The sequence below is a fragment of the Acipenser ruthenus genome, chromosome 2 (assembly GCF_902713425.1).
Source record: "Acipenser ruthenus chromosome 2, fAciRut3.2 maternal haplotype, whole genome shotgun sequence".
In the NCBI taxonomy this organism is placed as follows: Eukaryota; Metazoa; Chordata; class Actinopteri; order Acipenseriformes; family Acipenseridae; genus Acipenser; species Acipenser ruthenus.
The window spans coordinates 66003358-66017874 of NC_081190.1; the positions used below are offsets into that span (position 1 = coordinate 66003358).

At 37.6% G+C, this 14517-nt stretch overlaps 1 protein-coding gene across 9 annotated transcripts in view; it reads right to left on the bottom strand.

Moving 5' to 3' along the window:
- LOC117409372 (protein FAM13A-like) overlaps nucleotides 1-14517 on the bottom strand; it is a 68222-nt gene that overhangs the window by 3375 nt on the left and 50330 nt on the right. For 5 of the 9 annotated variants that reach the window (XM_034015329.3, XM_034015322.3, XM_034015324.3 and 2 more), the window contains 10 exons: nucleotides 13003-13068; nucleotides 11433-11649; nucleotides 10381-10522; nucleotides 10040-10121; nucleotides 9167-9372; nucleotides 8930-9013; nucleotides 6172-6267; nucleotides 4684-4767; nucleotides 2141-2340; nucleotides 1731-1832 (listed from right to left, as the gene is read on the bottom strand). In XM_034015329.3, the coding sequence (XP_033871220.3) occupies nucleotides 1731-1832; nucleotides 2141-2340; nucleotides 4684-4767; nucleotides 6172-6267; nucleotides 8930-9013; nucleotides 9167-9372; nucleotides 10040-10121; nucleotides 10381-10522; nucleotides 11433-11649; nucleotides 13003-13068 (1279 nt within the window). The remainder of the gene's footprint in view (nucleotides 1-1730; nucleotides 1833-2140; nucleotides 2341-4683; nucleotides 4768-6171; nucleotides 6268-8929; nucleotides 9014-9166; nucleotides 9373-10039; nucleotides 10122-10380; nucleotides 10523-11432; nucleotides 11650-13002; nucleotides 13069-14517) is intronic. The other 4 variants (XM_034015323.3, XM_034015327.3, XM_034015325.3 and 1 more) reach the window with 4 other exon arrangements.

Consider the following 14517-nt stretch of genomic DNA (forward strand, 5'->3'; position numbering starts at 1 on the left):
CTCCACTTTCTTAGAAAAAATGTAGATTGTTAAAAAAGGTAGGTGTACACCACAAATACCTGAACTGACACAGGAAGGGAAGGGATTTACTCACCACTTCCAACATTCAAATTATGAAAGGTAGCTTACCGGTAGCTGTCAATTAAAAAAATTATACTGCTGGACTTGTCTTTTGTTCAGTACAGTAAAGGCGATATGGAACAGCACTGGCTACAGCAATCTAGGATGTCTAATGAAAAACCATGAGCATTCCCAAAGTCACTTGCAAGCCACTGTTACACTCAAAACTTTTGGACAAACCTGGACATGATGTTCAACTGGATAAGCAGAAGCACAGGGATACAATACATCACAACGAGCAAGCAAGAAAACATTGTGAGGTTCTTAAATGCTTGATTGATTCTGTTGTTTGCCTTGGCAAGCAAGAACTGGCATTCAGAGGGAACGATGAAGGCACCAATTCCTCAAACAGAGGTAATTATGTGGAATTACTTTCTCTGATTTCTGACTACGGCAGCATGTTAAGCAATCGCTTGTCAATAGCCACAGAACGAATAAAAGCAGAAGTACAGGAAGCCAAGTACGAAGCTGTAATAGTAGATTAAACAACCGCCAAACACAGCTCAGATGTCTTGTGTTTTCAGTTATGTGTCAGTGGCCCGAACAAACGGTTGTTTTGTGAAAATTTGTTACATTTAATAAAATAAAAATAATAATACAAATTAATCCCATTGTGCCAATTGTTTTTCATTTTTTTTAGATTCTACTGATTTTTTAGTATTACTATGCAGGACAGCCGCTATAAGATTGTTACCTTTATTAAAAATGTGCACGGATTAATCTACCGATAAATCAACTAATGCCCATAAATTAACCAATCAATTTTAAATGTGTCAGAATAGGTGCCGAAGGTGTAGGAAGGATGAAAGCACAACAATGGAAGTTTGTCTGAATGACATCACTTTATTATCAGTCTATATAAATGCTTTCAATTATCTAAGCAGTAAGTATAACACTGAAAGTGGATATTATCCCAGATTCTAGTGGGAGCACAGTCGACAGGCGTCTGTCCTTCAACAGTAGGTACCTTTGGAAAAGATCAACTAGCTCTGTGTTTTGTCCTCAAAGTCTGTGTCGCAGTCTTGCTCACTAACCCACCTTTTTATCTCCCTGTCTTAGTTGCGTCATACCCAAGCAGCTACTCGGCTGGTGGCAGCGGGTTGCGCTGACATTTCAATTTTTTCCTGTCTCCAGCTATGCAGTCAGTAACTACTTTATTATACAAAGAACACAATCTTTTTATATGCGTTTTCATTATGATTCAATTACTTGTCACGTCTATTCAATCATTAACAATATTTTGTTTCAAAGTTAACTGCAGTAATTGACCAGTAAAGTAGCAACATCATCTTCTGATTTGCCAGGTTCAATATAGCTAAAGAGAAAATGTATAAAAATAATTTAGAGTTAAGCATTAAAAAATAGCAGCAGAATCTATTGCTTTACAAAATGAAAAGAAAACTCAAAAGGTTTAAAACTAAAAAAACACAAAACAAAAACGGAGACAATTATTCCACAAGTCTTGCATCTTGCATTTCTAGCACAATGCTTTGTGCTACTGTTACACTTGCAGACGGACTAAGTTGTAACTATGTCAACACCGGCAGTGTTTTTAGACTTCCTTTACTCTTCATTTGGTTCCACATTTACAAACAAACAAAAAAGCATACCTTGCATTTTGCCTGAAAAATGCATCTTCAAATTCTCTCAGTTTCTTGCGGAGTCTCTTTTTGTCTTCCCTTGCATCCTGAAGCTGTTCAACAAGTTCAGGCCTAAAACACAATGGATTTCTTAGAATAGAATTTGCATTAAGAGGTCAATCATTTGCAATACTTGTTAATAAATGAAGTTGAAAAAAAATACTGTCTTGGAAGGTATTTTTATTTCAATTTTTATTTGAATGTATTCCAAAACGTGCCACCATTTACCCTAGGGACTTGACATTCATGGTTCTGGAATAATTAGTTGAATAATCCGTCAATAGAATTCACAACTACAATTATGTACATCTAGGTTTCAAGAAGTTGTATTCTGGTTTCCCCTGGTGAAATAAAGAGCATGCACACATCCTCTGACTTACATGGTGGCAGAGTGTAGGTTGGACAGCCTCATGTCATTAGTGTTCTTGGATTGTGTTTTATCATCCACTGGTGAGATAAAGCCATCCCCCTCCTCGTCCAGCTGGTCCAGGAAGTTACGCACCCTGAAACCCGGCTTCAAGGTGACGCTGAAGTCTGCCTTTGCGTTGCTTTCATCTTCTGAGCCGTCTTCCTCCTCCTCCTGCAAAGAAAGAGAATGAGGGTTTCGTTAACATGCTGAGCTCTGCAAGAGGGCGAGAGGGCCTGGAGCCAAAGGGGCTGGGCGAATGAGGAGGTTTGGGAACATATTAGTATGAACACTGAAACCACTATTAGACTTTAAAACACACACCAAACAACTCCATAAAAGAAGGCTGCTAGAGTAAATCTGAGAGTAAAGACTGTAGACTTTAACAAGGTGCATTTGGGCTCGCTCTGCTCTATAAAACTACACTGAAATAAAAACACAAAGAATTGAAGATGTAATCTGTAGGCATGCAGGTGCCAGACTCAAAAAGCAATAATTCCCAGATTAATATTTTTGATTATGTATAGCATGCCAACTATCTGAATTTCCTCAGTCTCAGTGCAGGGTACATTGAGGCAGTACTGCATTGCTGGGATGTCATTTCCAAAAGCTGCATGTATGCAATGCTTTGTTGTTGTAATGCTTTCTAACTTTGTTTACTGTTTCCTTGTTCATTTTTGGGGAGGAAGGGGGGATACACCAAAACACCAAAATTCCTTCCTTTTTGATCCTGAGAGTTGGAGAGTGGCTGTAGCCGACAAATGCAGCTAAACTTTTTTTTACAATGACAAACAGGACTGCGCTCAGGTCTAGACTGATCATCAAGAAGAAATCAAACTTGGTGCATTCATTTACATATATATATATATATATATATATATATATATATATATATATATATATATATATATATACACACACACACACACACATACCACGCATCAAAAGAAACGTATCACTATTATAAAACATTTATTTTCGAAAAAAAAATAAGGTATATAAATGATGGACATTGACAAAATGTTTTTGGTTTCTTTTTAAATCACTCGATCATTCATCCTTGACCATGACACGCTTGAGTGACTATGACTGAAGCACATGCACTTAATCACCTAATTAGTGAGACAGTTGATTGGACTGGATATGGAGTGATTTCATCTGTTGAATTGCAAGCTTGAATAAAACCAATAAAGAAAATCACGGAAAAAAAACAACAATATGCCAAGAGAGCAGCGCCTTCGTGCAATCAGCATATCGGCTGGACTAGGGCAGCGTACTGTGGCTCGCCATCTTGGGTGCTCACAGCCAGCAATTTCAAACCTGGAGAGACAGTATAACCAGACACACTCTGTCAATGACAGGCCACGAACTGTGAGACCAAGAGTCACAACACTTGCCCCAAGATCGACAGATCATTTTGCAGCATCTTTGTGATGTCAGTTGTTAATCAGCACTATAAAAAGTCACTGCACCTGCTCTAAGTCATTTTTTCGATCACATCTAGTGAATTTTATCCAAATATAAGTGATACGTTTCTTTTGATGCTCAAATATAAGTGATAAGAGTCTTTTGCTGCTCAGTATATATATATATATATATATATATATATATATATATATATATATATATATATAGCCGGTGTACATCTTTATATAATTTCTCATATGGAATTCACACATCCTTCTCATACAAGTAAAATACTGTTTTTTGAAGTAGTAGCCAATACAAAAACTAAATAATCGTTGACACAAAATGTTGATCAGCTTAGCAGGAATACAATCAGTACAATTAGATGTTATCAACTTCTAAGAATTATATTTTTATGTTTTTAAGATTATAATATAAAATATAAAAGTATATATTTTTCATTTTTTGTTATTATTATTTATTGTGTCCAAGTTGATTAGTGATTAGTGATTTGTGTAGTTGTATATTCCATTGTAAATACTGTCAAAACAGCACATTTATCCCGCTCCTCCCCCTTTGGTTTAAACGCCAGAACTGGCTTCTAAAATTTGTTAAAACAGTAAATGGTGTGTGTTGTACTTCACCTACATTAAAACATCTCGAATGACATGCTTTTATAAGAAGAGTGTGCTGTAACTAGGCAAGTGGTGTGAAAAAAAAAATACTTTGTATAGTAGCCACATGTAAGTGTTTTTGTTTCTAACATTCACAATCATAATGGACTGTGTTGTTGTGCTTTAAGTGTTCTGGCATATTGTATAATACATTTTCAACCAGGTTGAAAGTTTGTCTTAGAGGTCTTCTTTTTTCATTTTAAATTGTAAGGTCCTATAAGAAAAATCTAAGTTTCTTAGGGAACGGCACATCATGCAGAAAGGATTCTGACTACTCTTCTCTCTTTGTAGGCTGTCCGGACACAATACAAGGGGTTCACTAAAAAGCTACTGATTTGAGTGGTAGACACTGTATGAAAGTCAACAGATTGCAAATCATGGGGGAAATCAGCAAGATCTGCTAAATTCACAGATTAGTTTAGCAGCAGGCCTTCACCTTTATGTCCTCGAAGAACGATGCTGTTACGCCCTCGATAATTGGCTGCAGCAAAGGGCTTCGACGCTTGCTTGAGGGGGAACCCTGTGACAGGTGTTAACAAGTAGGTTATGTTACTGCACCCTCTTCGGGATCCCAATATTGTGTTTAACTCAGCACAACCTCCGCATCCAACAGGCTGCAGATCACAGGCTCAACTACCTCTACATGCAAGCGATCCAGTTAGCAGGCCAATATTCTCTACACAACTCATGAAGTACCACCTGGTGTAAAAACATTTACGTGTCCTTGGAAATTGAAAGCTGGTTGCTAATACCTAATTTCATTTTGAAATACGGAGACCACTTTGCTGAAAGAATCTGGATAGCTTTTCATACATATGAACACACAATGACAAAAGGGGAGAGTCACGATTCTGGCACAATTAGCCAGGATGACTACCAGAACTATGTAGGGCAGCAGTGTGGAGTAATGGTTAGGGCTCTGAACTCTTGACTGGAGGGTCGTGGGTTCAATCCCAGGTGGGGGGACACTGCTGCTGTACCCTTGAGCAAGGTACTTTACCTAGATTGCTCCAGTAAAAACCCAACTGTATGAATGGGTAATTGTATGTAAAAATAATGTGATATCTTGTAACAATTGTAAGTCGCCCTGGATAAGGGCGTCTGCTAAGAAATCAATAATAATAATAATAATAATAATTCACATGCAAGCCCTCCCCTGGAATCCAGGTCAAGACAACTGAGATTTTGTTGCAAATTTAGTCTTACTTAATTTCTTCACAGTCGTTTCTTTGATTGTCTTTTTTTTCTTCTTCTGTTAAGAGTTTGAGTTCAGCCCACCCCTGAAAAGTTAAACTGTGACACCGCAGAAAATCAGCATGACCCAGGTCACACTGACGAATCTCAAAATGATCGGAAGAGGATTAGGGATTATAGCAGGATTATAGCAGCTCCCTTCATCTACATGGGCATTAACATTCAGAGATGCTGTGTTTCTAGCAAAGAAAATGTATTTGTATGGTATGCTATTTATAATACTACATGCACACTGTTACACTAATCCTTGATTTATAACTTAAAACTACACAAATTACTTACAGTAGCTTTACCCCAAACAATCTGGGACTTTTGATTTCATATGGAGGGGCACCAAGGTTTAGTGGCTTGTAAACAAGTGACTACCGATAATAAAATCTATATTTATCACAGCACTGTGCTGGTAAAAAAAAAAAAAAAAAAAAAAAAAAATCATGTTTTACAGCACAATACATTATTAAGTAGGTTTTCTCAGCATCTGAGGATTTATTGAGCACAGAAAGCTGTGCTTGTATACTGATGAAGTTACAAGCTGTGGAGGTTGTCTCACCCCTACACCCTGTTCTCCGTTCAGCCAAGGAAACTGTGCCCAGAACTTTATTTGGCACAGTAATGAGCTTTCCAAGAAATGGGAACCACAGTCTACAGAAAGTCAGAAACATATACTTACAATCACAGGAATTGTGGATGCCCTGCAAAGGATCTGCTTGACAAGACGGTATCTATCATAAAGAGGCTTCATGACCTGTCTCTCGCTCTTTGTAACCTTAGATACAAAAAAAACACAATAGCTCGTTAGTTTGTAACTTCTGCCTGTTCATCACAACTTAATACAGCTGTAATATTCACTGACTGACATGACTGAAACATTTAGTGCAACTACTGTCAGTCTCTTTTAAAAGTCATTGCTCTCCAATTTCATTACATGCCAGGAACACTAGACTGAGCTTTGTCTGCTTCATTCAATTGAAGTGTCGTGTTTTATGTTACTGGCAGGTTTCCACTTATTCAATTCAGTAAGCACGTAAAGGCTATGTGTCTCACTTGCAGTTGCATTATCGGCGCAGGGCTGGCGTTAGGCACCCACGGACCCTGCCCCCGCAAGGGGCCCCCGAGGTTGATGGGCCCCCTGAGTTCTAGATTTAATTATTATTTTTTTAATACAGTACATACACAAAATAGATCATTGCATGTGTACAGTTCTGGCATTAGGCACCCTCGAAGTTGAGGGGGCCCCCTGAGGCAAGAGATTAAAGTGGTGATTTATTTTTATATACATCTATATATATCTATATATATATATATATATATATATATATATATATATATATATATATATATATATATATATACACACATCTATATATATATATATATATATATATATATATATATATATATATATATATATAAAAAGAAATCACCACTTTAATCTCTTGCCTCAGGGGGCCCCCTCAACTTCGAGGGTGTGTTTACAATATGCCCTATATTATTATACAACAAAATCATTGCACGCTGGTGTAAGGTTCCGGTAAAAGAACAACCTGTTTTGTCACGTGACTGCACTGCCTTGTATTTGTCCTAGTTTGAAAAAAACAGCATACAGTACGGAAGGAGCACACTGAGTGAGAGTTAAATAAATAATGCTGGTTGGGGGCTGGGAGGTGGATGGGTTTACATGTGTTTTGGTAAATGTATTTAAAAACTTGAACTGAATAGCCTATAAAAAAAGGGTTTATTATTACTACTGGTATTTCATTAGTTCCCAGAGTTCCCATTTTCTTCCGCGAATGTCGGAATCTATATGTTTAAACAAAGCAAGCGAGGAGGACCTGTAATCATGTACCAACATTTTAAAAGTCATCGGGAAATAAAAGGAAGGCAACCATAGCATCTAATTCAGTCTGCGTTCTTTTTTCTGCTTTGTGTATTAACTGGTTATATTTGATAAAGTAAATGGCTAGGAGTAACTTATATTAAACATACATCACAAATAACCAATGAAGTAAACAGCAAGACTATTTGTCAGTGGGCTACTTGAGTAGTATTTGCAGTACTGTACGATACTGTGCAATGTATTACAACTATTTATTTAAAAATATTTACATTTATTTTTTAGTTTTATATATTGACATGCAGCACACCACAGGTTTTGAAATACGCAAAAAAAACACAACGTATTATTTTACATTAAATCATACACATATACTATATTTGTTTTGTGATTTAAACTTATAGGGCTGGTTTCACAGAACGTGATTTGCATTAGTTCTAGCTATCTAAATTAACATTCAGTAGTCCAAGATTACCGGTGCTGCTTATCAGTGTCTCTAAAACCTTAATTATTATATTTAAGTTATGTTAGGATCACCACATATGATCTATCTTTTCATGCAACCTGCTAAATAATACATTTTGAGTTTTTTTGTGCTGTATGAATTGTTTGTATTAATCAGGTACTGTATGTGTGTCTCTGGGTGCTTATACAGTATTAGCATGATTTTCAAAAGGAACAAAGTAAGAACTACTAGTTTTTTTAATTATTTTTAAAAGTCTGCTTAATGAAACCTAATCACTTTAATTCAATGTTTTAAAAGGTTATAAAAGTGGATACACAATGTGATTTATATAAATTATTGGAAAGCTAATTCTTCAGTGACCAAATCAGGTTTTAAATCACATTAAGATCTAGGCCTCCCTCTTATTTTGCCTCTCTTAAAAATCAAGCTGTATGTGTTCATATAATCTATTACCACATTGTTAGAAACATCAGCAGGTTTTCCATTTTTATTAAGTTTTCTACTGATAACAGATAAACTACAACTTCCAACTTTGCCTGTTAGTGCAACTACAGCTGAGCGCAGCTTCTCAAAATTGAAACTAATCAACTTACCTTCGATCAATCATGAGCCTTAAACGGCTAAATGGCCTTGCAGAAATCTTAATTGAACAGGACAGCTGCCAATCCATCAACTATTCAACAATCACTGAGGAATTTGCAGTCCGCAAAGCTAAGAAGGTCCACTTTTAAACGTGAATGGTGGGGGTGGGGGGGGGGCCCAAAAATTGCTAGAACCGGCCCTGTATCAGCAGGAAGCATTGGTCTGGATATTTAAACACATGAAACAGTAAGACTTACTGCCCAGTTTAGTCCTGAAATGTTTTGAGCAACCACGCATTAGAGAGAACCCCACCCCTCCCCCTCATTTTAAGAGTTTATGTTAATTTACAGTGGATTATATGTTTTGTGTTTGTGTAAAAGCTCCACATTTCAAACCCTCAAGTCTGAAGAAGCACTTAATACTATACTATTTTTGGGATGCTATTTTTGAGAAAAGAGCAGCTACAATAACAACATCTGATGTTTCACCTTCCTTGCAGAGCAATGAATATGTCACAAGAAATAACAAAGCAGTGCCTGTACTTACTGGCCTCCCGTGTATGCTCTCATAGTATAGCAGCGCCTTCTGCAGAGCAACCTTTTCTGCGGAGATCTGCTCCCGGGTCATATCCTGTGAATGAGAACAGACTGTGGATTCTCAAACAACCTAAATGAAAAACAGCATCTTCTTCATCATCACTGTTTCAGTTATCTAATCGCCGGCAGTATTAATAGAAAAGTTGATGCTAGAAACCTAAATCTAATCTTCTGAGTGTCTTCGTACCTTGATATCTTCGGGGCGGTTGACCTCGGCTCGCTTCTCTTGCAGCTTCTCCTGAACAGCCTCCAGTGTGTCCTCCAAAGTGGGTTTTGGTGCTTTCTCAGTAGCTTCCTGCTTCTCTAGCTGGGAGCCAAAGCTCTTTGGGAGGGTGTTGCTGCGCTGGCGAGCCTGAGGAGGCAGGCCTTCTTCAGAGATTTTAACCTTCATCTCTACACAGGGTCAAAACAGACCAACATATTTAGGTTTAATATAACTATGTATACAGGACAACAGCTTTAATCCAATGTACATGCTTTAATTGGTCAAACAAAGATGCATCGCAGAGCCCTATTCACAAGTTTGTTAAAAATGACAAATATTAAACTTTTAAAAAAATCCCATCAGAACACTGTTTAAAAAAAAAACATTCTTTAAATTTGTACAATTTAAAGCTTTGTGAATAGCACTAATTCTGGCTATGGTTTTGTTTTCAGGCATTTGTTACATTGGATACGTCAAAAATAACTACGGCAAGTCCCATACTTTTTGATGATTAAACGTTGCTGCATTAGGACAGACCAATCATCACAAAAAGCTTTGCTTGCAATCAGTCTGATAGCAATTACTTAAAAGTATAACATTTCATTTCGACAGAATGGCACTTTTTTCTCCTAAGAATGGTTTCCTAAAAAACTAAAACAAAACTTATTTTTAAAATTAATGGTCTCCCAATCTTTCAAAGTCATTAAGATTTGTTAAATGCTAAATATTTGGCTTTAAATATTCATATACCTGGTCAGTAAGGGCAAAAATAATACTTTGTTAACTATTTACAGTAACACAGTAACCTACTGAATCTCTGCATAAAACCTTAACTTTGAGAGGGCATCCGCTTACCTTTCAGCTGTTTTCGTAACTTGGCAAGTTCATTCATCCACTTTAACAGCTCGGGGTTAGCTGCCTTGTCGCTGTGAGAAGGCTAACAGGAACAAAACATGACAGTTCACATTTTGCTCACAGACGAATTAACAAGAAAAACAAGACTCTGTTAACTCTGTAAGGCCATTAAAAGCAGTTGGATTGCATTTATTTGACATGCTAGCAAAAACCGTCAGTTTTTAAATGTTGAGCCTGCTGTAAATTATGAGAACTGTATTTGCTTGAGGTTCAATGAAGCCAGCCCCCTCCCAGTTGTCACTCCATTATGCCATCCTCTCACTCTCTTTGTTCGTACTCACCCTGTATTTCCTCTCCTCTTCAAACTTTTCTTCAAATTTCCTGATCTTCTTCTTTAAACTCTGGATCTTCTTGGAGAGTTGTGCACTTGTGAGTTCTTCTCTGTCATCTTCGCACGAGCCCAGCGAAGCGCTCCGCCGCCTGCTGAGATTAAACACACTGTCAATTAGGCAGGGTAGTAAACACGCCTTAGCAAGAGCGGTAAATAATAAGAACATAAGAAAGTTTACAAAACGAGAGGAGGCCATTTGGCCCATCTTGCTCATTTGGTTGTTAGTAGCTTATTGATCCCAGAATCTCATCAAGCAGCTTCAACAGCATTACTGGGGAGTTGGTTCCAGACCCTCACAATTCTCTGTGTAAAAAAGTGCCTCCTATTTTCTGTTCTGAATGCCCCTTTATCTAATCTCCATTTGTGACCCCTGGTCCTTGTTTCCTTTTTCAGGTCGAAAAAGTCCCCTGGGTCGACATTGTCTATACCTTTTAGAATTTTGAATGCTTGAATCAGATCGCCGCGTAGTGTTCTTTGTTGAAGACTGAATAGATTAAATTATTTAAGCCTGTCTGCATATGACATGCCTTTTAAACCCAGAATAATTCTGGTCGCTCTTCTTTGCACCCTTTCTAGAGCAGCAATATCCGTGGAATTGCACCGGAAAAGCAAACTCTCCCAAGAGACAGATTGAATGCTGGTACTGTGTTAAAGATTAGTAATTGCCTTTTGTAAATATTGGGTCTTTAAAAAAATATGCATTAACTTTAAATACAAAATTGAAGCAAATCAAAATGATTGTGAGGCCTATTCTGTTATGTGCTGAAAACTGGGGACAAAGCAGCTTCACAGACCACACGGCTGGGTCAAGTATTTCATTTAGTACTGATTTTCTGCAAAGCACCCCTTGCTTTTAGAAAAAAAAATCTATTAAAAAATGAACAAATGTTTATCATTCCAGTAATAATATTCTGTATACGTTCTATTTGCAACGGCAGCAACCAAAGCCATGCAAGGCTTTTCTCTCAAATGCGTTTAATTGAGCTCATTGCTTTTGCTCACCTCATGAAGGAGTGAGCATTGGGGGGAGAGGGGGGCACTTCTGGGTCATCCAGGTATTGCTGGCTCTGCCCAAAGGCATAAAAGCGCGGCGATAGCATGGGGTCGCTGTCCTCGTCCACGAGCTGGCGGATCAGGCGCCCCCCGGCTTGTGGGGAGAGGCAGGCTTCCTCCATGTGCATATGTTCCCTCTGCCACGACGGGCAGGCTGGCACTGGCTCTGTGAATCAATAGCAAGAACATTCATGTGTCATCTCAAACTAATACCAGCACTACTCACATTACTAATACTGTCATGTGCCATTTAATCTCAATATTGAAGGCTGTAACATTGCTTAACCATTCTGACCTGAAATCAGGTGATGTAGCAGCACCTTTGCATTGCACAATCAAAAATAAATCTGAGTTCATCTTTGGAGCAATGGTTTCTGCTGGTTTATTCTGGAAGAGCCTGTTTTCATTTCTCCATCAGATGTTTGTTTATGACACTAGTATAAATCTGTGCAGATGTACTAGATCTAATAGGCAACTAATTTAAACTATGTAGTAGGAAATATATCAACTAAGTGACAAATGCTTTTCTTTGTTTGTTGATACCGAGCTACTCTGTAAATCAGGACACAGCATCGAAAACATTAGCCCAACTCTGAGGTGCCAGACAGATGGCTAATTGATACATGCTCACACAACTGTAACTTTATATCTTGGTTCAATAGTAGCACCCCCGCTTAATTAGAAATCTCATACTTTAAGAGAACCTCAAAAAAAGACAGGTCTATCAGAACAATGAAAATGTTAATTCAGGAAATATAAGCCTCAAAGCATGGCATGTGTATTATATTTACAGCAGGTCATTTATGAGTGTGGAGGGTATGCAAGTACATATGTAGAGATATATGCTGGCAGGGAGCCCTAAAAATAAATACAACAGTTAAACTGCCTCTTCAAGAACGTGGCTGTAAATAACAGGCAGAGGTCAAGGTTATTTTGGAATCAGCCGAGTTCTTTTGATCACAGCGATTAAAATACCTACCAAAGAATGAAGCTGAGCAAAAATAAAAGTAATAATAACAGCAGAACAGAATGAAGAGATGAACGTCTGTATTTCAACTGAGAGGGATACATATGAATATTTCCAAAATGTAATCACATCAATACCTGACTTGACTTCTATCCAAGATGATAAGCTTCCCATACTTAAGAAGCCCATATGAGATGAGTCGCTTTAACTTCAGTAATTGGCCAAACTTGATACTGGAAACCATTGCAAGAAAGCTATTTTGTCAAAATAAAAGTAATATATTTTGTAGAGTTTCTTCTTTTTATTTATTTAAAATAATGCCAAATATTTTATTCAACCCTCAATATTTGTCTCTAATTGTAAAGTAAATAGTATGTAAGATTATGTGGTGTGTCTATGACATTTTATACTTCTGTGTATAAACAAGCAAAAAAAAAAAAAAAAAACGGCTATCAGTTTTATCTGAACATGCCATGATATGTGTGGCTTCAATCAATTCTCAATGTCAGACATTTCCTTAGCAATGCTGCAGCTCTGGCAGTTTGAACTTACCCTCATAATAACTCTGCTGCCCAATACATTTGAAATCAATGAAGGCGAGAGTGAAAAAAGATGAATCTAACAAAACAGAAATGAAAGAAAAAGGAGGAATGAGACAGCTGAATGACAGGACAGTAGAAATAACATTAAACAACACAAGTATGCATGTATAGATTTTGGAACCTTTAACAGTGAAGTTAAGTAAAGATTATGAAAAATAAGAGGCCACAGCAAAGCAGCGAATAATATTAATTATCAAGCAAGCAGAACTAAACTGGCACAAACACAACAGCTGTTTTTTTTTTTGTTTGTGTTTTTTTCATCTAGACTAGGTAAGGTTTCCTGATGTAGGCCATCACCCCTGAGGATTTCGCATGCACAGTTTATGTGTTAAGTCAATCAGGGCTGGGGAGAAGCCTGTAGTGATGCATGAAATTTGATCAGTCTGCCCTGAACATGCCTGAAGCCTTACAGTATGACTGGCACATCAGTGTCACACAGAGACACAAGACAACTTTTAATACAAATGAAACATTGATTTTCAGCATGAAAGATTGGACCCTTATATGAAAGTGGGTACTTAACTAATCATTTTTGTAAAACTGTGTCATCAACAGCACTGCAAAATCTTATTTTAACCCAGCTGTTCAGCACAAAATCAACTTCTTTACACCCTGATGCCCTCTCTTTCTTACTCCAAATAGGACATTCCTGCCGATTTCCTCATATTCCTCCTGTTGGGAAAAGAGAGGCTGGGAAACACCTGGATTCGGGCTCTTACTCATCAGGCACCTGCCAATACCCCTACTCTTACTCATCAGCACCAATACCCCTCCTCTTGCTCATCAGCACCAATACCCCTCCTCTTACTCATCAGCACCAATACCCCTCCTCTTACTCATCAGCACCAATACCCCTCCTCTTACTCATCAGCACCAATACCCCTCCTCTTACTCATCAGCACCAATACCCCTCCTCTTACTGATCAGCACCAATACCCCTCCTCTTACTGATCAGCACCAATACCCCTCCTCTTACTGATCAGCAGGTAGCCGCATGGTTCAGGCATGAAAAGATTTGCCAAAATTCCCTGCACTTGTTACTTTACCAAAACAAAAACAAAAAAAGCTGATACAATAAGAGGTTGTAGCTTGATTTATAAAAAAATAAAAAAAATAGGAAAGTTGTATATATCCTTTTTTCAACTCTTAAAATGTTTTTATAAATGTACTTTTTAAACCCACTTTTCATTTATTCACCTTTTTCAGAAATGTAATTGATCCTATTACTCCTAGTTCTGCAGTGCTTTATTGCTCCAGTATGGGTGGACATTGCAACAGTATACCAACAGAGGAATTCATTAACTTGTGTCAGCAACACACACATTCCAGATATAGGTTGGGCACCTGCAGTATATCTTTACAGCTATCAGTGCTCATGTTAGTTTAACAAGAGGAACGATTACTTTAGCAATATTTTACACAATGCAGCCTCTTATAAATGTTTTAAGACACTCAAATAACAAGA